General features: G+C 35.1%; 1 protein-coding gene and 1 pseudogene across 4 annotated transcripts in view; one reads left to right on the top strand and one right to left on the bottom strand.

The window, feature by feature from the left end:
* Dhx29 (DExH-box helicase 29) overlaps window positions 1-27,594 on the top strand; it is a 47,990-nt gene extending 20,396 nt beyond the window's left edge. For 2 of the 4 annotated variants that reach the window (XM_004848513.4, XM_087189377.1), the window contains 17 exons: window positions 276-878; window positions 2,234-2,377; window positions 7,347-7,523; window positions 8,632-8,769; window positions 10,326-10,470; window positions 10,580-10,697; window positions 11,661-11,745; window positions 13,706-13,794; window positions 14,878-15,006; window positions 15,088-15,163; window positions 16,252-16,476; window positions 17,949-18,085; window positions 18,481-18,574; window positions 20,257-20,559; window positions 21,579-21,710; window positions 23,186-23,282; window positions 27,296-27,594. In XM_004848513.4, coding sequence (XP_004848570.1) covers window positions 276-878; window positions 2,234-2,377; window positions 7,347-7,523; window positions 8,632-8,769; window positions 10,326-10,470; window positions 10,580-10,697; window positions 11,661-11,745; window positions 13,706-13,794; window positions 14,878-15,006; window positions 15,088-15,163; window positions 16,252-16,476; window positions 17,949-18,085; window positions 18,481-18,574; window positions 20,257-20,559; window positions 21,579-21,710; window positions 23,186-23,282; window positions 27,296-27,342 — 2,739 coding nt within the window. In that variant the 3' untranslated portion in view covers window positions 27,343-27,594. The remainder of the gene's footprint in view (window positions 1-275; window positions 879-2,233; window positions 2,378-7,346; window positions 7,524-8,631; window positions 8,770-10,325; window positions 10,471-10,579; window positions 10,698-11,660; window positions 11,746-13,705; window positions 13,795-14,877; window positions 15,007-15,087; window positions 15,164-16,251; window positions 16,477-17,948; window positions 18,086-18,480; window positions 18,575-20,256; window positions 20,560-21,578; window positions 21,711-23,185; window positions 23,283-27,295) is intronic. The other 2 variants (XM_021261416.2, XM_021261418.2) reach the window with 2 other exon arrangements.
* LOC106009724 (ATP synthase peripheral stalk subunit OSCP, mitochondrial pseudogene) lies at window positions 6,461-7,160 on the bottom strand (annotated as a pseudogene).
* Window positions 27,595-27,870: the final 276 nt, after the last annotated feature.

The raw sequence follows: 27,870 nt of genomic DNA, 5'->3' as shown, positions 1-27,870 counted from the left end.
TCCCAAGTTTGATCCCCGGTACCAAAAAAACCACAAAACCCAAATACAGAAACTGAGGCACCAAGAGATTAAATTTTTCCCCCAAAGACGTATAGCTAGTAAGTGAAGGGACCTGAATATTACATATTGTTTATGGACTTGTATCAATGCATGTATATATTAAACTTTTACTATTTTGAGTCAAATTATATTTTAAGTGAATTATGACTCTACTTCTAAGTTTTACTCTTTGAATTTTGATATTCAATAGTGCTGCTATTTTTTTTCCTTTGTAGTCCATTCATCAGTTACTCCCTCCCACTTATCGAGATGTTTGGCTGGAGTGGAGTGATGCAGAAAAGAAAAAGGAAGAATTAAATAAGATGGAAACCAATAAACCACGTGATCTTTTTATTGCCAAACTTTTGAATAAGTTGAAACAGCAACAGCAACAACAGCATACTGAAAATAAGAGAAAAAACTCTGAAGATCCCGAGGAATCTTGGGAAAATTTAGTTTCAGATGAGGATTTTTCTGGTCTGTCCATAGAATCAGCAAATGCAGAAGATTTGGAACCTGTTAGAAACCTTTTTAGAAAATTACAAAGTACACCTAAGTATCAGAGACTTCTAAAGGAAAGACAACAGTTACCTGTATTCAAACATAGGGATTCAATTGTGGAAACTCTTAAAAGGCACCGGGTAGTAGTTGTGGCAGGTGAAACTGGGAGTGGTAAAAGTACTCAAGTGCCACATTTTCTGTTAGAAGACTTGCTTCTGAATGAATGGGGTACAAGTAAATGTAGCATCGTCTGTACGCAGCCACGAAGGATCTCAGCAGTGAGTTTAGCCACCAGAGTGTGTGATGAATTGGGCTGTGAAAATGGACCTGGAGGAAGGGTAATATATCATTCAACTTCTCACTGAATGATGACATTACTCAGCTTTGCTCTTGGGATCCAAGAGGAACCTACACCATATACAAATTCTGGTTGTTCATGTGCTTATTTCAAGCACTTTTCATGTTTTGTTTGATAGTATATTATGCCACTTCATATGAAAAAGCCTATCAGTAATTCTCATTAAAACTCTCATAAAAGGAAACTACATTAGTTTTATAATTAAATGTTCAAATATACTGTCTACTAAATTGAACATTCAAAGAATACGGACAAATTGAAACTTTAATATCATATATCTCATGTTTTGCAAATCTTTTCTGTGGAATGCATTTCCAGAGGATCTTCATTACTTCTTTTCATTGAGCAGAATGGGAAAGCAGTATAGGTTAATACACTTGACTATTTTTCAGACTCTCTATTTTTAAAAAAATGGAAAAAGTTCTTCATTATAATTGTGCATATTGTGTACACAAAACTGGACAAATCTTAAGTGAGACTGCAATGTATAGGAATTCATTTAATCAGTTAAATTGGCTAGAATTAAATATGAATTATAGTTCTTTCTGAAGACAGCATATAATGTATTTGTTAGATGGTAGGTACCCTTTCATTAAAAATTTTTTATGTTTTCTGTCATGAAATACAAGAGGACAGAAAGACACAGTTTCTGCCCTATAAGGAATGACAGTCATGTACACAACACAAAGGAACGACTTCAGGATTAAGAAAGAAAGTGTGGGGCCAGGGGTTTAGCTCAGTGGTTCTGGCGCCTGCCTTGCAAGTGCAAGGTCTGGAGTTCAATCCCCAGCACCAAAAAAAAAAAGAAAATGATGGAAATGGATAGGACTTTCAGATTCCCATTAGGCACCATTGCTATGATACCATCTGCTTTTAGTGGTGGCAAGTCTTACAGGATCTTGGTATAAAAGTAGACCAAGGTACAGAAGCTGCTGTAAAAATATGTTCCTGAGTACTTCAATATTTTGCTCTAAGGTATTTTAGTAAAAAATTAATTTAGCATTTATTAATGTTTTTATAATCATATTAATAGTATGTAAAGCCAAGTGAATAGCTTTTTGCCTCAACACCTTGAAAAGAAGGAAAACTTTTCTGTTTAAAATTATCAATATAAAAAAAAATTTTTAATAAAATTATCAATATAAATTTTAGTTTTATATAAATGATGACCACAGGAAAATACTTTTGATATTGAATTGCACGAAATAGATTTACTTAGATTGCTATATATATATATTAACAAGATCCATATTAACAAGAGCAGCACCTGTGCTTCACTTTTTACAGCTAGATTACTTGTTAGACTCTACCCATGGCTTTGTGTTCTTCCTTCAGAATTCTTTGTGTGGATATCAGATCCGGATGGAATCTCGAGCTAGTGAATCTACCAGGTTGCTTTATTGTACAACAGGAGTTTTGCTAAGAAAACTTCAAGAAGATGGTCTTCTAACTAATGTGTCTCATGTTATCGTAGATGAGGTGAGTAGATTCTATATATCCAGATAAATTCTAAACAGTTTTATATTCAAATGATGTTACTTCTAATACCAGTTAACGTTTTCTTTGTACTTACTAAATAGGGGATATTTTACATGAAATTATTGAATATCCACTGATGAATGTCTCATGTTTATTGATTTATTTTATAAATACTATGTAATATTTGCCACATGCTATTTTACAGTTGAGGAAATCAAAGTACATAGAGGTCAAATAGCTTACCAAATTCACATAATCGGTAAGTTCTGCGTGTGAGAGTTCAATATCAGGCATTCTGGTACCAGTCTGCTTTTTTTACTGGTGTACTTCTTAACCACTATAGTTAGGTGTAAAGGATCTGCTTTAACTCTTACAAGGGACAAAAAAAAATATCAATTATGTCATTTTTCTCTCAGCTATACCTTTGAGTATATCTGGTATATCTTTTGATATATCATATCAAATTTGAATGCACATGTGAATTGAATTATCCCTAGTTTCCTATTATAATTATTCTAAATGGCATACTAGCCTTGTCTTGTAAATTAATTTGCATGTGTATAACTTTTCAAGAAAAGATATATATAGCATTTCTATTATTCAGAAATTATTAAAAATTTCTTTGATGTTAAGCTTTTTGTGAATGATAATTCACTAAGTCCAGAAAGCAGAAGTGAAAAGTTTATTCATTTTAATTAATAGGCTAAATATAGATTATTTGGTGATTTTCTTCCTTTTGTTTAGGAAATATTAGAAGAGAAAAATAAAATAAAAAGTGTCTATAATCTCATAGTTCAGGAAAGAACAATGTTAATATTTAATTCATGTATTTATCTGTGTGTATTTAGTATGTCTTATAATTTCCATCAGATATTCTACAAAAACATAATTTTTAAATAGCTTTCTGCAATGTATACTTTGAATATCTTGTGATTTATTTAACCATTTTCTTGTTATGGGACAAAGTTAGGCAGTTTATTAAATAATTAATATTTTGGTAATAGATGAATAATAGGAATTAATTTTTACATGAGGAGTGGTTTTTCTTTCCTTAATGGGGAATAAGTTGTACAGTTAGCCCCCACTCACCCCATGGAAGAGTTACACGTGGGATGCAGAGGAAACGTCACAATTACGGCTTTGCATGTCCCAGACCTAGATTTTATCAGTGTCATCAAGGATCAACATGAGCCAAAGTACTAAATATCTGTTTCTCATGAGAAATTTTTACTGCTAGGTAAGTTGAAATATTTATATCAGCTAGTCTATCACAAGTTCTCTTAGAACCCCAGATTATTAGCCAGAAATTGTTTGGTAAATATAAATGAGAGTGAATGCTAATTTAAAAATCAGACCAACTCCCTGAAGCTCTACTCTTTGATAGTTTGGTATTAGCTATCTCCTGACATGATTAACTTCAGGGTAATACCATCATCCTCTTAAACAGTACGGTAGGAGTAAAAGAAGCCCAGTAAAAATAATCATTTTACGTTTAAGGACGTAAGAGATGTTGGGACATTGTTATTCAGTATATTGTATAGGATTCTTTTGTGAAGATGTGCAAGATAGTGCTCCTGGCCTTACTATTAGGAATTGTGCAATTTGTTTTAGCTTATAATCAGTAGGTGAATTAAGTAGCTTTTCTTGCTGGCCTCCGGTACGTTTACAGCTAAGTTTTTTGTTTTGTTTTGTTTTAGGTTTGTGTGTGTGTGTGTGTGTGTGTGTGTGTTTGTGTGTGTGTGTATGTTTTGAGACAGAGTCTCAAGGTGTAGTTCACTCTGGCCCCAAACTCAGTATGTAGCCTGACTGGTTGAAACTCACAGTAATCCTCTTGCCTCAGCCTCCCAAGTGTGTGTACCACCACGCCTGTAAATTTTTTGACCATCTAGACCAAGTAAATTTAATAGTATGCCTTTTTATTAACTCTGGTTTATGTTCTTAGTTTTTTTTTTTATCCTTACCTATATAAATTAACCATCCTTTTGATGAAGTTTTCCAGATCAGTATCATCTATCAGGAGATCTCTTTCCTGACCTTCAGACATAAATATCCAGCTGCCAACTAGATACTTTCAGTATCAGGAACTTTAGCATTTCCAAACTTCAGCATCTCCCCTCCCTCCTCAGTCCTTATAACTTGCATCTCTTCTAAATCTCAGTGAATGATACCCACAATCACCTGGTAAAACCACCAGAGTAAATTTGGAGAAAAGTGAATGAATTTGAGAAAGCCAAAATAAACATGACTAGTGATTGGATTTAGGGGATGGGGGAGAAAGAAACAAGAAATCTTTGATGTTTTTGCTTTGGTGGTTTGACTAGGTGGTTGTGGAGGTCATTCACTGAGATTCAGAAGAGAGGAGAAGGAAGGAATGACCAGGGAGGGGAGATGTTGAGTTTTGAAAATGATGAAGTTGAAGTTCTTGAGACTAAACCTATCTAGTAGACAGTTGGATAATCTACCAGTGTCTCTAATTACTGTAAAAGCCACTCATGAATTATTTTTTATTTGTATTTATTTTATTTATTTACTGAGACAGAGTCTTATGTACAGTAGTTCAAGCTGTCCTTGAATTCACTATGTACCACAGGCTGGCCTCAAACTCATTGCAATCTTGCTTCAGCCTCTTGAGGACTGGGATTATAGGGTTGTGCCACGTGCCCGGTTTAGCCTCTCATGAATGAAATTCTCCACATTATAGTCAGAGTTATTCTTTTTAAAATAAAATTCAGACCATGCTGTTTTCCTTCTTTAAAATGCTTTAGTCTATCCTAATGGCTCCTTGGTTCAACAGGATTAAAGTCACAATATGGTTTACAAGGTCTTACTGTGTACCTCTCCAGTTTTACTCTCTTGTCCATCTCCCATCCCATGCTCAAATCATTATTTTGTTTTCAAATTCCTCAAATACATTATGATCCTCTTTCTACTGTGATTATTTTTGGTTTGGTTAGTTGGTCTTGGAGGGTGATGGGGCTAGAACCCAGGACCTCATGCATTCACCATGATTTTATACACATGTACGTCCGTTGACCTAAACACTTTTTCCTTCCTTTCTCATCAGGTATCTTTTTTTTCTTTTCTTTTTCAAATTTATCCTTCATTTCTCAGTATCATTGGCAGTTTCTCTTATTAGCCTTCCTGATCACCGGGATTAGTTACTCATTGTATGTAATTTGAAGCCATCCTGTACAATATCCTCTTACTGGACTGACAAATGAAGAGAACTGCCCTTGGTAACTTTAAATCCCTAGCAGCTAACACAATGCTGAATGCTTACAATTTTGTTTTAAGTCTTTGCATTATCTCATTTGATTGTTAAAACTACTCTGTGAAGTTTTTATTATGTGTATTTTCCTTTTATAGAAGAAGAAATTGACTTGGAGATATTTAAATAACTTTGCCAAAATCATACTTATAAGTGGCTAAGCTAAGAATTGAACCCAAGTAATCAATTCCAGGTCCTGAACACTTACCTACAAATGATGAAACCTACTTTGTTATCTTGATGTACTTTATCGTTGTATGCTACCGTCAATGTTACAGAATAAAAAGGGATAGATATAAGTCACGGTATAGAAAGTTAGAAAATAGACTCATATATTCAGCAGGTATTTGTTAAGTTCTGACAGTGTACCTTGTTTGTGCTTTCTAGCAGGTTTACAGTGCTCTTCCCTGAAATGCATGTGATAAAAGGGCATAAAACCTCCTTCCCACCCCCTTTGGAGAGTGATAGTTACCCTGACAGATTCCTACTAATCTGCTCCCTTTTATCTTCATAGTAGATAAATTATCAGTTTTATATAGTAGTGAGAGAATAGTTTTATATTAGTGGCAGAGATTAGGAGTAAAATTTGGGAGATAACCTAATTTTTTTTTTTTCTTTTGGTACTGGGGATTGAACTCAGGACCTTGCACTTGTGAGGTATGCATGGTGCCACTGAGCTAAATACCCGGCCCTAATGACTTTATTCTTTTTTTTTCCAGCCAAAGGGGCCTTTTAATTTTTTAGTGGGGGACACCAGAAGATATGAAAATAAGACTCCTTGTACTCTACTTTTAAAGAGAGTAAACATAATACAGTCTGTTCAGGAAGCATTTTACTGTAGCTCCAAGTTTAAGGATTTTCACTGATGACAGAAAGTCAACACCTTCAGATAGTTTCCCGCATTGCCCTGCTCAGCTTCTGAATCTTGCTTTTTGCAGACATATCAACATATTTCTCCCCAGTGTGGACAATCATTCCACCCATGATTGAGGGATCGGTCTTAACCTCTAGTTTTAATACTTGGCCTTGACCTAGGAAGCTCTTCAGGACTGCTGTTAATTCAGAGAGTGTAGCTTGGTCTAAAGGGGATGCAGTGGTCATTGTGCAAGGCACTTCTCCACGGTGGATACTCATGATGGCAGAGAAGGCAGAAATGACTCCCTGGGCATTTTCCAGGTGACCGTTTTCAGCAAGCAAATTCATCAAGTTGGATGTGAGGGGGGACAATCTCTCTTTCGCAGTGATGTCATTCAGGGTCCTCATTTTAATGGAACGCTTAATACAGGGATTCAGAATAGACGTGGCCACCTTGGGGTCCTTCAGGAGTTGTGCTACTCTCAGCAACTCCTTTTCCATTTGATCCAGTTTATTCTGTTTAGATGCAGTGAAATAGAGAGCTATGGCATACCGACCTTCAATGCCATATACCTGTACAGGTGGCCTCACAAGCTTGGCAAATGGCCTGACCACAGACGTACTGAAGTATCGCACCTGACAGTAGAGCACGAACCAATGACTTTATTCTTAATTCTAAACTCTACTTTATTTGAAACATACAGATCCCTCCCTCCACATGCATTGACTATATACTTAAATATTGATGAACTTTTAGTAGATTTTAGTGTCAAATTATTTAATCTTCTTACTAGACCTTATATTTATATATATATATGATTAATTTTTGTATTACCTTTGCATTAGGTTCATGAAAGAAGTGTCCAGTCAGATTTCCTACTAAGTATCTTGAAGGAAATTTTACAGAAACGTTCTGATCTACACTTGATTCTAATGAGTGCTACTGTAGACAGTGAAAAGTTTTCTACATATTTCACACACTGTCCTATTCTCAGAATTTCAGGAAGAAGTTATCCTGTTGAGGTAAGTTGTTATTAGAGCACATGTGTAAGAGGTTGCATTTATACCAGTTTCCTCAGAAAATAGGTCCTTATAATCTGAGCCCAGAACTATTCCTAGGATTCTACAAGTCAAGAGAGGGCCTGGATACAGAATAGTTTTTCTGGTGTGAGAAACTGAAAGTGTAAATAAGGATTAAAATGATTAAAACGAATAATTGATAATTTGAAATAGGAAGAAAAGGTCCAAAGGGGTAGGGGAAGTGGGAGGGGAGGGGAAAGGTAAGAAGGGAAAGGAAAAATTGTGAGAAAAGGAAAAAATGGAAATAAAGTGTTTTTAAATAGGGAAGGGTGGAGGGGGTGAAGGGAGGACAGGGAATGGGGAAAAAATAAGAACCAAGATATGTAATATACAGGTACAAGTACCCAATGATAAATGTAAACATATTGTATACCTAAAATGTACCAATAAAATAATTTAAGCAAAAAAAAAAAAAGTGAGAGGGCCTAGAGATGGCCATAAGAATCACATGTTGGTGCTACCTTGCCTAAGGGTTGATAGGATGGAAAGGAAAGTTCTGATGACAGACCTGAGGGGTTACAGGACATAAAATATGTTCACATCAAAATCGTTATGACCAGATTGAGAGTGGATACCTGGCAATAAGAAACCCCTTTTTCATCCTCAAATGTAGGGCTCTCTTCAAAGCTTTGTTTCTGTCTATTTTGTTTGTTTGTTTGTTTTGTTTTGTGGTTTTTTTTGGTACCGTGGATCGAACTCAGGACCTTGCGCTTGCGAGGCAGGCGCTGGAACCACTGAGCTAAATCCTGGCCCTTGTTTCTGTCTATTTTTAATGCTTTTTAGTTCAGTCTATCCTTTTAACCACTTTTACATTAAAAAAACAAACAAACATATATATATATAAAATGTAATTTCACCTGAGAACCTGAGACTTTAGCAGCAGACCCATCTGTGTCAACCAAGTTCTTCACTTCCAAAAAATACTAAAAAGTTATTTTCTCATAATCTTCTAAATTAGTTTGGTGTCATTCAAAAGCATTAATTTCTTTTTAAAATGATATTTACTGAAATGAATTTGATTTCCTCTATTTGTATGCCTCATTTTATGCAGGTTTTTCATCTTGAAGATATAATTGAAGAAACAGGATTTATACTTGAGAAAGACTCAGAATATTGTCAGAAATTTCTGGAGGAGGAAGAAGAAATAACCATTAATGTTACAAGCAAAGCTGGGGTAATAAAATATCAGGTAAAACAGAAAATAGTATGAATATTTTCCAGGGTATAACACAAGAGTTTTGTAAATCATACGGGGTTTTTTTGTTTTGTTTTGTTTTGTTTTTTTGGTACTGGGGATCAAACTCAGGTCCTTGCGCTTGTGCAGCAGGCGGCGAAACCACTGAGCTAAATCCCCATCCCCTCATATGGGTTTTCAGAACCACTGAGCTAAATCCCCAGCCCTCATATGGGTTTTTAAAAAAATCATATGGCTAACACAGTGGATTTGAGTGCAATTTGGTAAAAGAGGAAACAGATACAAGTATAAGCAAATTTATCGGGCCATTTCTTTAATCTTTGTTTCATAACCTGTAATCCTAATTTGTGATATTCTAATTGTCTTCTCACCTATTCTGGGCCATTTGGATACATGTGTAAAATCAAGAACCATATAAATAAGAAGGCATAGCTTCATAGCAATATCATTTATTGCAGAGTAAATCTGTAGTGATTTTCTCTCCTCGCTATAGGTGGTCAAGATGGTACAGACCCATGTTCTAGAACTTTTTTCTTTTGAGACAGGGTCTTGCTATGTAGTTCAGGCTGGCCTTGAACTCACTGTGTAGCCCAAGTTGGCCTTGAACTTGGCAACCCTCTTGCCTCAGCCAGGTGCTGGGATTGCAGGCATGTGCCACCATGCCAGGTTTTGCAAGATCTAGATCTTTGTCATTGGTTTTCTTACTGGCCTCTGTCCTGGCAGAAGCCAACCCTATCTCTATAGTGAAGCTGTTTAGGAGTACAGTTCTTCCTAAGGAGTTAGTCTCAACTGTTTTTAGAAATGTTACGAAAGGTACATTATCCCACATTCTAGCCAGTGATACTAGATCCATCATTTCTATTACATCTGTGATATTTTATTTGTACTTCATGCATGTATCCAAACTGATGGAATCACTAGGTTAAGGTTACTTTATCTTTTGTTTTTGGTTTTGATTTTGATTTTTTTTGAGGCAGGATCTCACTTTATAGTTCAGCCTGGCCCTGAGCTCACTATGTAGCCCAGGCTGGCCTCAAACTTGTGGCAATCCTCCTGCCTTAGCCTCCCGAGTGCTGGGATCACAGGCATGTGCCACCATGCCTGGCAAAGGTTACTTTATCTTTTATTTAATTAGATAAACCAAGAAAGCAAGACCTAAAGTCTCACAAACCAAAGAAAAGTGTATGTGTGTGTACATTTCAAAAGAGATAATTGGAACTCAGTAGCCAGAGTAGACTATAGAAGGAATGAGGCAAATATACACTACTGTATTGAAGTTATGACCTCTCTTGCCTTGGCTGCTTTTTAATTGCCAAAGAGTAATGCATACACATTTACTATGTTTTTCTACAGTTCCTCTTTTAATGTTAACGTGTTAAGATAACTGGTCTTGCTGTTTATAAGAACTAGATAAAATTATAGACATACTTGAACTTCTGATACATTTTTACTTTCAAAATTGTACTCTTGTGTATTTTAATAAAATAATGGTAACAGTGAAATAATGTTTTATATTTTTGTTCAGCTTTCTCTTGTTTGGTTTCTTCTAGGAATACATACCACTTCAGACTGGAACAAGTGCTGATTTAAATCCATTTTACCAAAAGTATAGCAGTCGTACTCAGCATGCTATTCTCTACATGAATCCTCATAAAATCAACCTGGATCTTATTTTGGAACTTCTAGTATATTTAGGTATATTTCTGTTTTTAATATGTGTCTAATTGATAAAACATTTCTAGTAACTGGAGGTGTTTTATTAATATTTCATATGCTGTTCCTTCTTATTTTGAATCAATTTTAGATAAAAGTCCTCAATTCAGAAGTATTGAAGGAGCAGTATTGATCTTTTTACCAGGCCTTGCTCATATTCAACAGTTATATGATCTCCTATCAAATGATAGAAGATTTTATTCTGAACGGTAACTATAAGTCTTTGTTATATTCCTGGTAATTTTAAAATAGAAAACATTTAAGGGCCGGGGATTTAGCTTAGTGGGACTGTGCCTGCCTTGCAAGCATAAGGTCCTAAGTTCGATCCCTGGTATCAAAAAAATAAAAATTTAAAAAAAAATTTAATATACTAAAACTCTTGTTCACAGTGTTCAAAATCTTTTCACCTTTATTTAAAATTTTCCATGGTATAGAGAGGCTTTATGTTTTTGTAACATTTCTGTTATAACATTTTATCTAGTGAAAAGTTTTTAGATACTATATCTGCATGTTCTCTTCTCTTAATATGATTAAGCAGAAGCTTGGCCTGGTTTCTAACACCCATTAATCCCAGCATTTAGAGAGACTGGAGAACCACAAATTTGAGTCCTACCTGGGCAACTTAAGGAGACCGTGTTTCAAAACAAAATATTAAAAGGACTAGGGTTGTAGCTCAGCAGTAGAGCAGTGAGAATCTTGCGGCTAAGCATAAAATGGTGACTTCCTCCCCAATAAATACAGTGGAAATCTTGGAAAACCCCAACAAGGTTGTAAATTATCATCCATACATATTGAATCAGCTATTTAACTGTTCTAGTATAGTTTATTAATGCTGTCATGGTTATCCCACTAATATCTGAGTATTACAAAAAATTTTTAAACCCTAGGTTCCATATACAGGTTAAGCATCCCTAGTAAAATTCAAAATTTGAAATGCTCCAAAATCAGAAACATTTTTCAGGAAGGGGATACTCAATCTATAGTGTATTCATATTAATTTTTTTCTGTGTTGGGTGTATATGGGGTTTTTTTTAGACTATTCTGTGAATTTCTGTTTTTAAATACTTCATAATAACTTTAAAGTTGCTTTCTATGTGCAAATAAATTTTGTTATTCTTTGCAGTGTCTTCTAAAGAGAAACTCTTGCTAAGAACTATGATTTTAACTTTCAGATATAAAGTGATAGCTCTGCATTCTATTCTTTCAACTCAAGATCAAGCTGCAGCATTCACACTTCCTCCTCCAGGAGTCAGGAAGGTAAAAATTCATTATAAGAGTTTTCATGAAATAAGTGCTATGTAAAGCATAGCAGATTCCACATGCCATGCAGCTTAGCATAATCAGAAGTGAACCCAGTATTAAAATTCGAGCATTTTTGTATTCATATTATGTGCTAAAGGATTAGACTTTTTTAGGGAGTGATTATTGAAAAATATGGCATGATTGTTGCTTGTAAAAAAAAAAAGTCACTACTTTTTCACAAAAGGTATTATGAAGGAAGTTGGATATCTGGAGGTGTTTGAGTCTTGGGAGGATTTTTGTTCTCTAGGCACTTCATTCCTAATTATTTTTACAGTACATAGACCATTGGGATATGGAACTATTCTAAGTATTTTAATTGTGTTTTCTGTTTAGGGTTCTGAATGAAGAGATACTTCGTTCAGAAGGAGGAAAAAGCACAGTGTAGGGACTGTGGGAACACAGAGCCATCAGAAAAAGCCCTGACTAGAAAGCAGGAAGCCTGGGTGGTAGTCTCTAAACTACCACTATCTGTATAGCCTTTGGCAGCTGTTCAACCTCACTTTTTTCCTCTTAAAATGGGATTGAATTAAACTGATGCTTTTCTAACTGGTCTTTGTGAACTCCAGGGATCCTGACACTATGCTTTGATAACATTTGTGCTTCCCTGTTAGGTTTGTTTTCTTTTATTTATTTTTTAGAAAGGAGTTCTCAGGGAAGGGTATGTAGCTCAGTGGCACCGCACCTGCCTGGCAAACACAAGGTCTTGAGTTTGATCCCCAGTACTGAAAAAATAAAATATACCTCTTTTTTGGTTTTTTTTGGTACTGCAGATTGAACTCGGGTCCTTCCGCTTGTGAGGCAGGCAACGGAACCACTGATCTAAATCCCCAGCCCCCAAAAATAAAATATATAAATAAACAGAAAGGGCTACCTTTTAGCAAAGAGAAAGAAAAGAAAAGAAGAAAGAGAATAAAAAAGAAAAGTTTAAACACTACTGAAGTAGAATTATCACATAGGTCTCATCCACCTTTTAATCTGGGTTCCATTGCCTAGAATAAATGAATAAGAAAAAGTATTATTCATTACTGAAATACAGCAGTGTTTACTGGAGTTTACCTAGAATTTCCTAAATGTTTATCTCCAGGGATTTAACAACAATATAAAAAGTGCAGCAGGTTGCACTATCAGTCATCACTGTTAAGAATCTTAGAGCTAGATAGACTTAAGAAATTATGTATTTCAAGGGCCGGGGATTTAGCTCAGTGGTTTCACCACTTGCCTCGCAAGCAGAAGGACCCGAATTCAATCCCCGGTACCAAAAAAAAAGAAATAGATGATCTAATTTTGGCCAGGGATTTAGCGCAGTGGTCCCATTGCCTGCCTCACAAGCACAAGGTCCTGAGTTCAATCCCTGCTATAAAAAAAAAAAAAAAAGAAATTATATATTTCAGGCTGGGAATTTAGCTCAGTGTTTCCGCGACCTACCTCGAAAGCACAAGGTCCCAAGTTCGATCCCTGGTACCAAAAAAAAAGAAAGAAATTATATATTTCCACCTCCTGATGTGCAACTGAGGTAATTGAGGCCCAGAGGTAAAGTGACTTACCCAACCTAAGAAATAACAGCTAAGACAGCAACCCAGTTCCAAATAATGTGCTATATATTTTTTTTAATTTATGAAGAGTTTTGCTGACCTGTCTTCCATTTTCAGACATAGTTTTCCATCCTACTTCTAGAATGTTTAAGATAACTGACTAGAATTAGTGGAAATATTTTTGTTATAATAAAATCTGTAACATCAGTCTAACAAGTTGAGGTGAAACTGATAAGAGCAAATTAAAATTACATGGCAATAATTTATAAATTTTGTGAATAAAATTAAAATTGACTTAAAAATTTATCAGCTATAACTAAAGTTTAAATGATGCTATATTGCTGGAAGTTGTATAAATGTTTTAGCTTTTTATTTCTTTTCAGATTGTTTTAGCAACAAACATTGCAGAGACGGGTATCACTATTCCAGACGTTGTATTTGTAATTGACACTGGAAGAACAAAAGAAAATAAGTAAGTTTGAGTTTACCAAATCAAAACATTTTTCACCTGGGAAGTTTGAGGCTCTTGAAATCTCAGGAGAAATCATAGAATCATATAGGGAAAAATTCCAAATGTCTTAATTCTTTCCAAAGCAAAAAGCTTTAAAAAAACAGTATGAGAGCCTGTAATATCCTAGAATAAATGTCAGAATTTCCTATCAGGGGTTTTACCATAAGAAATCCCAGTGGACCATAACTTTTAGAAAAGTGAATAGATCTGTAGGAGTTTTTTGTGTTTGTAAAATAAATTGCTTACTAAAAGGATTATTTATGAGATTATAATAAAAGAGCATACGTTGTGGGGTCAGAGCTAGATTTAAATTTCTGATCCATAAGCTTGAGTAAAATATAACCTTTCTAGGGATGGGGATTTAGCTCAGTGGTTCCACCGCCTGCCTCGCAAGCGCAAGGATCCGAGTTCAATCCCCAATACCAAAAAAAATAATAATAATAAAAATAAATAAATAAAAATATAACCTTTCTAATCATTTGGTTCCTTATATGTAAATGGGGAAAATGAAATTTTCCTAATTGAAAGTAGCTAGTATAGCAACCAGAACATAACAAGTAACCTTAAGTGAACCTCCAACAAAAAGATGACTACTTTATGGTACATAAGTAGGAGAGACCACCTATAGCATATTTAAAAATCTATGTACATTATTCCCAATATTAAGAAATATACCAATATCTGAAAAAAAGAATATTAGTATCCAATTGAAGGTGAATTATTGATTGTACCTTTAGAGGAAACATTTTCAGGCTTTATTTGTATCTTGTAAAAGTTATGTTGAATATTCCTAGGTCAGATTAGTTTGAGATAGGTTAAGTTAAACAAAATTTTCTTTTTCTTGTTCCATAGCTTTTAATTTGGTAATATGAGATTTAGTATGGAATGTTTGCTAAATTATTTAAATAGGAAATGTAATTTGGAAAATGTTTGTTCTCAATAGGGATGGACTCTTTTTAGTCTAAGCTCAATTTAATTTTAAGAGTTAAATATTTTCAGCTTTTTTGCAATTTTGGTGTAAGTCAATAATCTACATTTCTTCAGGTACCATGAAAGCAGTCAGATGAGTTCTTTGGTGGAGACTTTTATCAGTAAAGCTAGTGCTCTGCAACGCCAGGGGAGAGCTGGGCGGGTCAGAGATGGCTTCTGTTTCCGAATATACACAAGAGAAAGGTATGGCATAGCAATGGAAATTTGTAAGACACAGCTCAGTAGTAGGTGACATTCCTGACAAGGTATTTTCTTCTTTTTCAGATTTGAAAACTTTATGGAGTATTCTGTTCCTGAAATTTTGCGTGTACCCCTGGAGGAATTATGTCTTCATATTATGGTAGTCTCAAAGGAACTCGAATGACTTTTTAATTTCTATTTCTTTTTAGAAAAAAAAATGCAGAAGGTGTAAACTTAATCTGTACTTAATGTTGATGTAGATTTTTAAATATTTAACTCTTCTTTAAGATATGCCAAAAAAAAAAAGTTTTAGGGGCCAGGGATGTAGCTTAGTGGTGCCCCACCTGTCTGGAAAGCACCAGGTCCTGAGTTCCATCCCTGGTACCCACCCCCCAAAAAAAAGATATGCCCCTCTCCATCATTTTATAAGTAAATCCACTGTGCTTTGACTTTGCCTTAGACATGCATACTTTATAAATTAAAATACAGCCTCATAACCTAACCAGTCGTTCTCAACTAGATGTAGTATTGCCTATCAGCAGATAGGTGGCGTGATCTGGAGACATTTTAGTTATAATTGGACAAGGGGTAAATACTACTGGTGGTATCTAGTGGGTAGAGATGAGGAATGCTGCTGAACATCTGACACTACACACCCTAAAACAAAGAATTATCCAGTCCAAAATATGGGCGATGCTGAGGTTGAGAAACCTTGATATAGATCATGGATTTCCTAAGCTGACAGATTTTATAACATTCTTCTGTTCTTAGATTTTTTTTTTTTTGTGGTACCAAGGATTGAACTCGGGACCTTGTGCTTGTGGCAGCACTACTGAGCTAAATCCCCAGCCTAATGTTTATCCATATTACTGAGATTTTAGAGCCCTTTTTTTTTCCCTTGGTACCAGGGATTGATCTCAGGCCCTTACATTTGCGTGGCAGGCGGCACTGAGCTAAATCCCCAGCTGTTCTTAGATTTTTAACTGTATAAAAATCAATACTGAAAAAAAAATTAATAATGAAGAAACTAAAAATATGGACTAGAAGATTTCATCATCATGCCCACCTCTATCCCCAAACATAAACGCACTCTCCCCTTGCCCTGTATATAATAGGATACCCTTACACATTTACTCCCTTAACTCAAGATCTTACTGAACTCAAAATTTAGTTCTAGTACTATCTTTTTGGGTAGTGTTACTTCTTTCTGATCACATACAAATTTTAGTGCTTTTTTTCAATATGTAGAAATGTAACCTTGGTTCTCCTGAAGATTTCCTCTCCAAAGCTTTAGATCCTCCTCAGCTTCAAGTAATCAGCAATGCAATGAATTTACTTCGAAAAATTGGAGCTTGTGAACTAAATGAGCCTAAACTGACTCCATTGGGCCAACACCTTGCAGCTTTACCTGTGAATGTCAAAATTGGGAAGATGCTTATTTTTGGTGCCATATTTGGCTGTCTTGATCCAGTAGTAAGTGAAATGATGCTCCTGCTACTTCATTTTAAAAGTCATTTGGCTGGGAAATTGTTTAAGTTGAGAAACAATTTTTATTTGTAATTGAAAATATTTTAACTAAATAGAATTCTTGTGCTAACATTAAAACCCAAGGGACCTAAATATTTGGCAAGAATTTTTTAATATAGATTTAACTTTTCATATTTATATACTTGAAAATCTATTCGCCCATTTACTTAAAAGATACTATAGATACTGTTTAGTGAGTTTGGCTTATCTAGACTTTTGCTATCAAACAACTCACTTGAAACACTTTTTAAATTAAACATGTAGTAGCTAATTCTTAAAGGTTTTTTGTTTTGTTTTGTTTTTAAGACAAGGTCTTGCTGTAGTTCAGGCTGGCCTTGAGCTCACTGTGTAGTCCAGGCTGGCCTCTGTCACCTGAGTGCTGAGATTACGGGCATGTGCTACCACACCTGGCCTTAAGGAAGTTTTAAGACACCACAGACTTTGAGAAATAGAATAAAAAACTTTTCTTTTATCTGGGTTCACTCTCTGACCCAATAATTATCAGACTCCTCTTTTCTCAAATTATCTCAGAATTAACAAGTTGTTTATATCTGTCTAAATTTCTGGGCACATATTCCTGTAATGCCATTCCACCTTTCCAATTTTATCAAGCTGTGGCCTTTTCTGGGTTCAAATCAAGGCTATTCAAAACCATAGTAAAAGGAGGACGACTTATTAGTCTAGCCCCTGTTAAAAGTATCTTTGGGGCTGGGGGTGCCTAGTATGCATGAGGTCCTGGAAAGGGAAAAGAATAGAGGGAAAAGAAATAGATAGAAATAGAGAGAAATAGATATTCACCAAAATTGTGCCAACTTCAAAAAATAACTTCTGCCATTGTAGTGTATCTGAAAAGTTGGAACAAGTAGGTGATTGTATAGTCCACCTTGCTTTTAAATGGCATTGCAGTTAATGGAAAGTCAGCAGTCTAGGAGTCAAGATAACTGAGCTGGGATTCTTAGATTGTATCTGCCTACAGGACAGACTGTGAATCATGTATACTTATTTTCAGTTTGTTTTATTCTTTTTTTTTTTTCTGATTCTGGTGCCATTACTTCTTTGCCTCACAGAGATGCTATAAAAATAAATAACATGTTTTTAAAGACCATAAGACAAAATGAAAGTAACTACTTAATAATATGTTAGCTATGGTAAAGCATGGTAAACATGGTTTATTGCTTTATTTTACAAATCAGCTTTCAATGTGTACTTTTTTTTTTTTTTTTTTCTTTTGAGGTAGGGTCTCGTTATGTAGTTCAGGCTGGCCTCGAACTCACTGTGTAGCCCAGAATGGCCTCAAACTTGTCACAGTCCTCCTGCCTCAGCACCCCCGACAAGTGCTAGGATTATAGACATATACCACTACACCCAGCTTTTTGATGTATTTTTCTAATGACAAATTATTTGTTATTTATGGATAGGCAACACTGGCAGCAGTTATGACAGAGAAGTCTCCTTTTATCACACCAATTGGTCGAAAAGATGAAGCAGATCTTGCAAAATCAGCTTTGGCTATATCAGATTCAGACCACCTTACGATCTACAATGCATATCTAGGGTAAAGAAATCTGGGTGTTATCAATAAGCCATTAACTTGGGGTTGTTTACTTTAAAAATTACCTTTTTTGTTAAAATGACACATTTAAGATTTAAATTTATTTTTATTTTTTTCATCTCTCAAGGTATATATTGAAGATTCATAGTTATGTGCTCCATAGGAACTATATACTGATATGCATGTATTTCTAGTAGTTAAAGTAGTTTAATGTTATTCATAAACAGAAAAATGCATTGCAATTAAAATTCTTTTACATAATGTACCTGCTGTAACAAGCAAGACCCCTTCCCTTTAAATGATTATAATTTAAAATTTTCTTTTGTTACCATCTCTGAAAAAAAGAGCTTGGAAAGAAAATATGGTGAGCTTTATTCTTCTATTAACATTTTGTCTAGATGGAAGAAAGCACGGCAAGAAGGAGGCTATCGTTCTGAAATCACATACTGTCGGAGGAACTTTCTTAATAGAACATCCCTGTTAACTCTGGAGGTAATTCTTAGTATACTGCTCTAATTCAGTCAGATGGATAACTGTAATAGATTTATTTTAGAAAAAAGAATACCTAGGATACATAATGCTTGATACATTTAATAACCAATTGTTGAATTAATCTTGTAATTTTTGTTTCTTCTAACCAGTAACCTGTAACACAGTGATTTAAAACAGTTCTTAACAATCATTACTTATTCAGCAAATGACAAAAAAAAGGCAGCATGATTTTTATAGAAATAGCACTAGCTTGAGAATCAAGATAGTTAATCTCTTTAAGTATAGTTCCACATTTAGGGAAAAAGTCAAAGGAGATTAATTTATATTCTCCTCAACTCTGAAAATTGTTATTTTTCTTTAATATGGAAAATTTCAAACATACCAAAAAGTAGACTACTGTAATTTCCTACTTCCATAACTATCAGCTTATGGTCAATCTTATTTTCCTGTTCTCTGGATTATTTTTATGCAAGTCCAAGGTATCAGATCATTGTGTGTCTCTAAATTGTAGGTCTCTTTTTTTTTTTCCTTTAACATTATTACAGCTTTTAAAAGAGTCCTTAATATCATCAAATATACAATGTTTAAATATCCCAGTGAACTCATAATTTTTTTATAGGCAGTTCTCAAATCATGAGCTAAACAAGGTTCATATGTTAAATTTGGTTGACATGTCCCTAAGTCTCTTCATCTGTAATTACTCCATTCATTTTTTTTTCTTAATTAGGCTTTTTTTTTTTTTAAGGAACAAGGTATATTGTCCTGTGGAGTTTTCTACATTCTGGAAATAGCCACTTCTAGATCAAGTAACTAAGATTCAATATGTAGAAATCCCAGTTAGTTGGCCCAAAGATGACCGGACCATTTCTCCAATTTAGCCCTTTCTCTTTTGTCTCAACTTTCCTCCAACCTCCAGATTGCCTCTACCCACTTCTTGCTCTGAGCTTTTTATTCACCTTCCCTGACCTGCAAGGTTTTAGATTTCTTTGCCAACTCTGTGGTGTTATAGCAGCTATCAGTTTGGTCTTACCTCCCCTGGAATCAGAGCCTCTGCTAAGCCTCAAACCAAAAGCCTAAAGAATATCCTAAGTGTAAACATCACCTTTTAATTACTTGTATCCTGTGGACTTTTGAATAAAGCTTGCCCTTCTTATAGTAGTTTAGCTGATTGGCAGTATTAACGGTAGAAAAATATTTTTGGCCACAATTTTAGATTAAATGAAGTTTCCATAAATAAACTTTATCAGAGTTGCTAATGAAATTAAGGTGAGATTCCCAGAGACAAATAAAGAAGATACCTACAATCTAGGATCAAGATTCCTCTGTAATTCTTTCCCAGTGCTGTTCTCTATGTGATCATCATTGAGTAAAAATGTCCAGGGGCTAGGGGTGGGGTACTATTGAAGTAAAAATGGTGAATTAAATATGTTCAGGCATATTTTTATTGTTCTCATAGATATACTTGTGTTCTATGACATCTAAAGTCTTAGGGTAGTGAAAAGAGCTCACTCTTTCCAGTATTTTTTTTTTGTCTACTGTAGCCTAATGGGGGGGGCCACAATCAGCTAAATAACTTATCATTCTCTCTTTCTTACAGGAAACTAATATAAATTATACGGTATTTGGAAATCTCTGTATTTTAATTAATTATGATTATGTCTTTTCAACACAAACCAATCTAGGATGTAAAGCAGGAATTAATAAAGTTGGTTAAAGCAGCAGGATTTTCATCTTCTATCACATCTACCAGCTGGGAAGGAAACAGAGGCTCACAGACACTCTCTTTCCAAGAAATTGCCCTTCTGAAAGCTGTATTGGCTGCAGGACTGTATGACAGTGTGGGGAAGATAATCTATACAAAGTCAGTGGATATTACAGAAAAATTGACTTGCATTGTGGAGACAGCCCAAGGCAAAGCACAAGTACATCCATCCTCAGTAAATCGTGATTTACAAACTTATGGATGGCTTTTATATCAGGAGAAGGTAAAGTACTCATTCTTAATTTCAGTACTCAGGACATTAGTCTAGAAGTCATTCGTAACAAATTGGGAAGCCCCAGTGGGTAATTTATTTAGTTCTCAAATTGCACTGTTCATTTTTGTTTATATGTGAAATCCAGAAGCATGTAGATTCTCAAAAGAAAAAATTATTTTTTTCACTTACTAAAAGAAAATTAGTAAGCTTTCTACTCTGATCATCACTTTTTCTACTTGGAATAAAGACAATCATAGTAAATAGATGTTGGTTAATAATATATTAGTTCCCTCAGTATTTCACAAAAAGGTATTATCTCAAAAGGGAAAAAGACATGTATGTTCCATTTCAAGATAAGAGGCATGTTGGATGGAGTGGTAGAACTATGGATGATTTGGCAACAGTTTGAGTCACAGTATCACCTAAGATAATTTAATAGCAAATATAGATTACAGTTAAAACAATCAGCTTTTTAAATTATAGCTGCATTTCTACTTCATTTTCTTGAACTTACGCTGAAAGTTAAGATGGCATAGGCTGGGGATTTATCTCAGTGATTCCGCGACCTGCCTTGAAAGTGCAAAGACTAGAGTTTGATCCCTGGTACCAAAAAAAAACAAAAACAAAAAGAAAGAAGATAGCATAGTCTGTGCTTTGTATTTTGGATATTTTGTTACCTATCTCATATTGACTCATTTTTAAGGCAGTATGAGAAGAAAAGAAATATACTTCTCCTCCCTTTATTAAAAAATGTCTCCATTATATTTCTTAAAGTAACAAAGATCTACAATTTCAAGTACTAGCTTGAAAACTCCCAACGTTATCAAACTTAAATGTGAAACATGAAAAATTACTGACTAGCTGACCATTGATGTAGAAACTTGAAACTTAATCATAACTTTGTTTTAGCATTATTTAATATCATTAGCATTATAAAATTGCTTATACCTAGATTCATTTAAAGTCAAAGCATATATATTCTTAGACTTTGAAGGAGTTTTTTTTCTCTTTTTTTTTTCCTTATGTAGATAAGGTATGGCAGAGTGTATTTGAGGGAAACAACTCTAATAACTCCTTTTCCAGTTTTACTGTTTGGTGGCGATATAGAAGTTCAACACCGAGAACGTCTTCTTTCTGTTGATGGCTGGATCTATTTTCAGGTACACGACACAACTGATTTTATTGGTTACATAAAAATTTTCAGCTTCTAATACCATTAAAGTAGAGTTCTTAAAATTTGACATTTTATATTCTCTTCCTGTAATAACTTAAAGTAGAAGACTTTCTTATTTTATCTTGTCTTTATGGTTTTAAATCTGTTAAATTTGAAAATCAAAATACATTATCAGTAACAGTTATAATTTGCCATATATTAGGTACATTGATATTAATTTTATGTGCATTATCCAATATAATATCCTAACAACCTTGTTAGGTGATTTTTACAGATTTCTTACAGAGTCCCTCAAGCACAGTAAAAAATTAAATAACTTTTCTAGATTATATTGGTTGTTTATTGGTACAGTATAAGAGTCAAGCCTAGGATTATCAGTCCCCAAACGTGCTTATTCTACTACATCTGGTCACCCATACAAAGAGCAGATTCATAGTTTTTAATACATGCTGCCAAATTCTTTGGATAAATTACACCAAGCTGTTTTTCTTTTTTGGTACTGGGGATCGAACTCGGGTCCTTGCGCTTGCAAGATAGATGGCAGAACCACTGAGCTAAATCCCCGGCCCAACACCAAGCTGTTTATTTCTGATGATGTTTATTTCTCTGTAACCCCATCAATATTGATTAGCTAAACTAAGCAAATACAATGCATTCTGTTTTGCTGTACCATGATGGCTGTGTGCCTAGGGCTGGAGAGGTGAATTTCACATGCAACTTTAAAAAGTTTACAGTATTTGGTTCATGCAGAGAAGCTGGAGCGGTGGAGCTGTTCTAACTGGGTTGTGGTAATGGTTGTACAACTCTGTAAATTTACTAAAAATCATTGAAATTAAGGCCCATAAGCCAGGTGTGGTGGCACATGCCTTTAATCCCAGCACTTGGGAGGCTGAGGCAAGAGGATCAGTGTGAGTTCCAGGCCAGCCTGGGCTACATAGTGAGTTTTAAGACCAGCCTGCACTACAAAGCAAGACCCTGTCCAAAAAAAAAAAAAAAAAGTCAAAAGAAGACCCTTAGCAATGAGTGAACATTTTTATGGTTTGTAAGTTATACTTCAATAGGGCTGTTAAAAAATTTCCTTCCCCAAAACTTCAGTCATGACTACCACAGAGTTTATGTAAGAGTAGTTATTGGAGTAACAGTTGTTTTAGCCAGGGATTTAGCTCAGTAGTTCTGCTGCCTGCCTCACAAGTATAGGGTCCTGAGTTCAATCCCTGGTACCAAAAAAAAAAAAAAGTTATTTTAATCTGGAGATAGCAGATTTTAAAAGGAAATTAAGAGATTTGTACAGCTTAGCTACCAGGAATAATTTGCCCATATTTTACCTCATTGTACTTTATGTTAAAAATCAAGATGAACTAAGGGGGGTAAGATTTAAGATATATGCTTTCCTTGATTTATTTAAACACATTCAGAATTCCCTGAATTAACTTTGTCCATTTTGTTGACTCCTCTCAATAGGCCCCTGTAAAGATAGCTGTCATTTTCAAGCAGCTAAGAGTTCTCATTGACTCTGTTTTAAGAAAAAAGCTTGAAAATCCAAAGATGTCCCTTGAAAGTAAGTATTTAACTGTAATAGAGGTGGAAGAGAGTATATGTTTATATATATATATACTTTGTGTGTATGTGCATATATATACATATATGCATTGATGCCTAGAAAACCTTTCTAAGAGCTTTAAGACTGATTTCAGAAGTTGTTTAACATTAAGTGCACAGTAGCACATTGTACTCATAAATTATGTGTGATTAATTATTTTGCGTGGTATAATGGTATACACCTGTAATCATAGCTACTTGGGAGGCTGAATAAAGAGTATCCCAAGTTCAAGACCAGTAGGCAGGCAGATAAAATAAAAGGGACCCAAAAATTTAATAAAATATTTTATGCTGAATTCTGTCAATTTCAGACGTGTAATTACAGTATTCACAACTTGTGATCTCTTATGATTTATTTTAGTTTGCTGCTATTTCTTCTTAATTTTGCTTCTGAACTCCTGGCCATTCCATAGAAAGGAGGAAGGACAATAAAAACTGAGGATAAACTTTGCTAATTATTACCATCCTATTAAACTACATTACTATTTTAGTAATGTAGTTTTTTAAAAATTGCCAACTTTCTGTGAGGTTTGTCACAGTGTGTTTTCTCTAAACTGCCTTTCTAATTTATCCAAAATTATTATCTGTGTAAAGTAAATACGTTATCCTTCAACAGCAATCTGAAATAGACACCTGAGTTTCTAGTTAACCTGGGACAGTGTTTCCCCAACTTGCCAAATCATCAAAATCACTTTAACAGTTGAAAAAATAAGATCCAAAGCCCTGTCCCAGACATACTAATCTTCTCTATAGGCGAAGCCTATGACCGTGTTATCATTATGATTATTATTAGCTTTTTATTCTCTAACTCTTCCCCTCTACTACCTTCCGCCTTTTTAAATATAGGTTTTTTTTATTAGTTTTATTGGTACATTTTAGGTATACAATATGCTGACATTCATTATTGGGAATTTGTACCTTTACATAATATATCTTCATTCTTATTTTTTCCCCATTCCCCTGCCCTCTGTTCAACCCCTCCACTCCTCCCTATTTACAAAGACTTTGTTTCTATTTTTTCTTTTCTCATATTTATTCCTTTCCCTTTCCTTTCCTTACCCCTGCCACTTCCCCTTCCCCTTTGGACCTTTTCTTCTCATTTCACGTTTTGATCCTTATTTACACTTTTAGTTTCTCACACCAGAGAAACTATTCGGTATTCCTCAAAGAACTGCTATCTAGAACCTATAAAGAACTTAAAAAATCAGTCCTCCCAAATTTAAAGACCCAATCCAAAAATGGGCATCTGAAATGAACAGACACTTCTCAGATAAAGAGCAAATAAACATATGAAGGGCCGGGGATTTAGCTCAGTGGTTTCCCTGCCTGCTGCACAAGCGCAAGGACCCAAGTTCGATCCCTGGTACCAAGAAAAAAAAACATATGAAAAAATGTTCAACATCACTGGTCATTCGAGAGATGCAAATGAAAACGGTGAGATTCCACCTCACTCCAGAAAGAATGGCTGCTATCAAGAAATCAATAACAAACGTTGGCGGGGCTGTGGGCAGAAAGGAACCCTTCTCCACTGTTGGTGGGAATGTAGACTGGTGCAACCACTGTGGAAATCAGTACGGAGATACCTCAAAAAACTAGGATTAGAGGTCCCATTTGACCCAGCTATTCCCCTGCTGGGTATCTTCCCAAAAGAATTAAAAGAATCATACCATAGCAATATATGTGCATCCATGTTCATAGAGACGCAGATTGGAATAGCTAAAACTTGGAAAGAGCCCAGTTGCCCATCAGCTGGAGACTGGATAAAGAAAATGTGGGGTTTTTTTCTAAAATGGAGTACCGTTCATCCATAAAGAATGAGAAACTAGAGCCATTTATAGCTAAATGGATACACATTGTGTGAAATACATAGTTTATTATTTTTGAGTGGGTTGTTTTTCTGGTACAGTGTCCCACATTTAGAATTTGGTTGGTTGCGTCCTTAGGCTTTGATTGAACAAGTTATGTATTTCCTGAATTTCCTACAAGCTACTACTGTAGTCACTTATAACTATAGGCTTGATTAGAATCAAGTTTTAGGAAAGTATTTTCTAATTGGTGCTATATTCTTCCTATTGCATCACATCATGAAGCACTTCGGTTTGATTTTTCTGCTTTTAATAGTGTTAACAATTGGGCCAGAGATTTAGCTCAGTGGTTCTGGCGCCTGCCTTGCAAGTGCAAGGTCCCGAGTTTGATCCCCAGTACCAAAAAAAAAAAAAATAGTGTTAACAATTGATCAGTGGGTTCATTGTGATTATATTTGACTAAATATCCCCAGTTAATTTTCACAGCCAGGCAAATTGGGAAGCTGCTGATGTGTTCCTGCCCTGAAGATTCACACTGTGTGTCTATTTATATAACTAATTTTTGAATTCATAAACATTGAACTACATTAATTTTCTTGGACCACTAGAAACTTAGATCAGGTCTCAACATAATCTAAATATTAAGGCTTATGGGTGTCTTAGGGAGCTTTGTACATTACAATTTCAGCATTAGAATTGCAGTATATAAAGGACAGGTTGAACTTCATCTTTTAAATGAATTAACTTTTAAATGAATTTTAAAATGATTTTAGTGTTTCTGTTTCTTAGAAAAAGCAGAAGTTGCTTTGGGCTAGGAAGGAAGATAAAATACATTAGTGTCCTCTGTTTCTGGGCTTACTGAAAAGAGAAATTGTGACTCTCAAAGTTTTGAAAAGTAACTGTAGTTGCTCTTGTGCTTTCTTTCTTTTTTTTTTTTTTGGTACCGGGGATCGAACTCAGGTCCTTGGGCTTGTGCAACAGGCAGCGAAACCACTGATCTAAATCCCAAGCCAGCTCTTGTGCTTTCTTACACTGTCTTCCTCAGATTAAAACTTACGATTCTTTCTAGAAATGCCATTGTTCCACTTCCAACAAATGATCTCTCTTTCCGCTTTCCTTTTTTTCTTTCTCTTTTTTTTTTTGGTACTGGGGATCGAGCTCGGGACTTTGCGCTTGCTAGGCAGGCGCCGGAACCACTGAGCTAAATCCCCAGCCCAAAAGTTTGTTGCTGTTGTTTTTTTAATTTTTTTTGGTACCGGGCATCAAACTTGGGACCTTGCGCTTGCTAGGCAGGCGGTGGAACCACTGAGCTAAATCCTTGGCCCATCTTTCTCTTTTTTTTAATCGCACTGTAGCCCCCCCAAAACTGGTTGACTACAGACCCAGTTGTCAGAATCCCCATTGCACAGCAATAGCATGGAAACCAATATAAATGTAGTAATTCAGTCTTGTAGCCCTGATAATTACAACTTTCTGAAAAAGTGGTTATGAGATTTTTAGGAAGTGACAGTTTCAGGGCCAGCTGTTCAGAGGTAGAAGTTCAGAGGCTGTTCAGAGGTAGCTGTTAAGGATACCACCTTGGTAAATAATACCTCCTCACTTGTTCTATTTGTCAAATCCATTGGTATTTGATCCCTTTGTTGTGTAGAGAGGCCTATCACTTCCCCCACTGACACCTCTCTAAGAGCACTTCCTTGTTAAAATGTTTTGCTCTCTTTGGATTGAACATGCAAAAACTGGTAACAGTTGTTCCTTGCCCGTTCTGTGGAAATCCTGCCAAACTCTGAAGAACATGCAAGACTCAATAGAGCCTTCAGTATATTTCAGCCAGGTGAAAAAGTTGGGAAATGTCTTGTCTTAATGAAATTGTTAAAGAAAGAATTCCTCATGAAGTAACAGTTTATATCACCTTTCTGGGCCTTAGTCTATACATACTCAAATGTTGACTTTTTTGAAAAATGTTAACACTGTTAAAATAGGCATAACAATAACATTTTAGGGCAAAAAATAATGTTTTATAGGCATCTCTAGTATTATAGTGAATATTGCTGGTATTAAGACTTTAAGAAAATCTTTAAATGAAGTATTTCATTAATGAAGTGTTTGATGTGTATACATTAGAAAATGAATCTGTTGTATTTATTCATGGTCTTTTTCTTTCACTCAGATGACAAGATTCTACAGATCATTACAGAATTGATAAAGACAGAATAATAATTGATACTGAAATCTATGGTCAATTGCTTTAAAATTAAGATGAAGATACAGTCGTGAAATTATGTGAAAATGGAACATCCCATTAAGTGTTTTAACTAAAATGTTGGTACTAGCCATAACCTAAAGGTGGCAGGAAAGAAGCACATACTTTCAACATGTGTAATTTTCTAGTTCCTTTTTAACAATAACTCTCAGTATATTTGCCACTACATTTACAATAAATACTTTGGTATCATCCATAAAGGGCAAGGCCTGTGTCTGTGGTATCTGTAATTTGGTGTGTGGTTCCCTGTGCAGCCTCATCTCTGTCAGTCCCTGACATTTGGAAACTGTTTTGACTAAAGTTAAAATGAGCTCCAAAAACAATAATGACTAAATTTCCATGAAAAAGAAAAATCTCATAAGTCCATTATTTAACATTTGATACTCAAAACCAGAAACTAAATAGGACCAGGGATTTAGCTCAGTGGTTCTGCCACCTGCCTCGCAAGTGCAAGGTCCTGAGTTCAATCCCCAGTACCAAAA

The sequence above is a fragment of the Heterocephalus glaber genome, unplaced genomic scaffold (assembly GCF_053883595.1).
Source record: "Heterocephalus glaber isolate CG9 unplaced genomic scaffold, H.glaber_assembly_v1.0 deba00001538, whole genome shotgun sequence".
NCBI classification, from domain to species: domain Eukaryota; kingdom Metazoa; phylum Chordata; class Mammalia; order Rodentia; family Bathyergidae; genus Heterocephalus; species Heterocephalus glaber.
The sequence above is the reverse complement of the archived record's forward strand: the minus strand, read 5'-3'. Positions and strand labels throughout refer to the sequence as shown.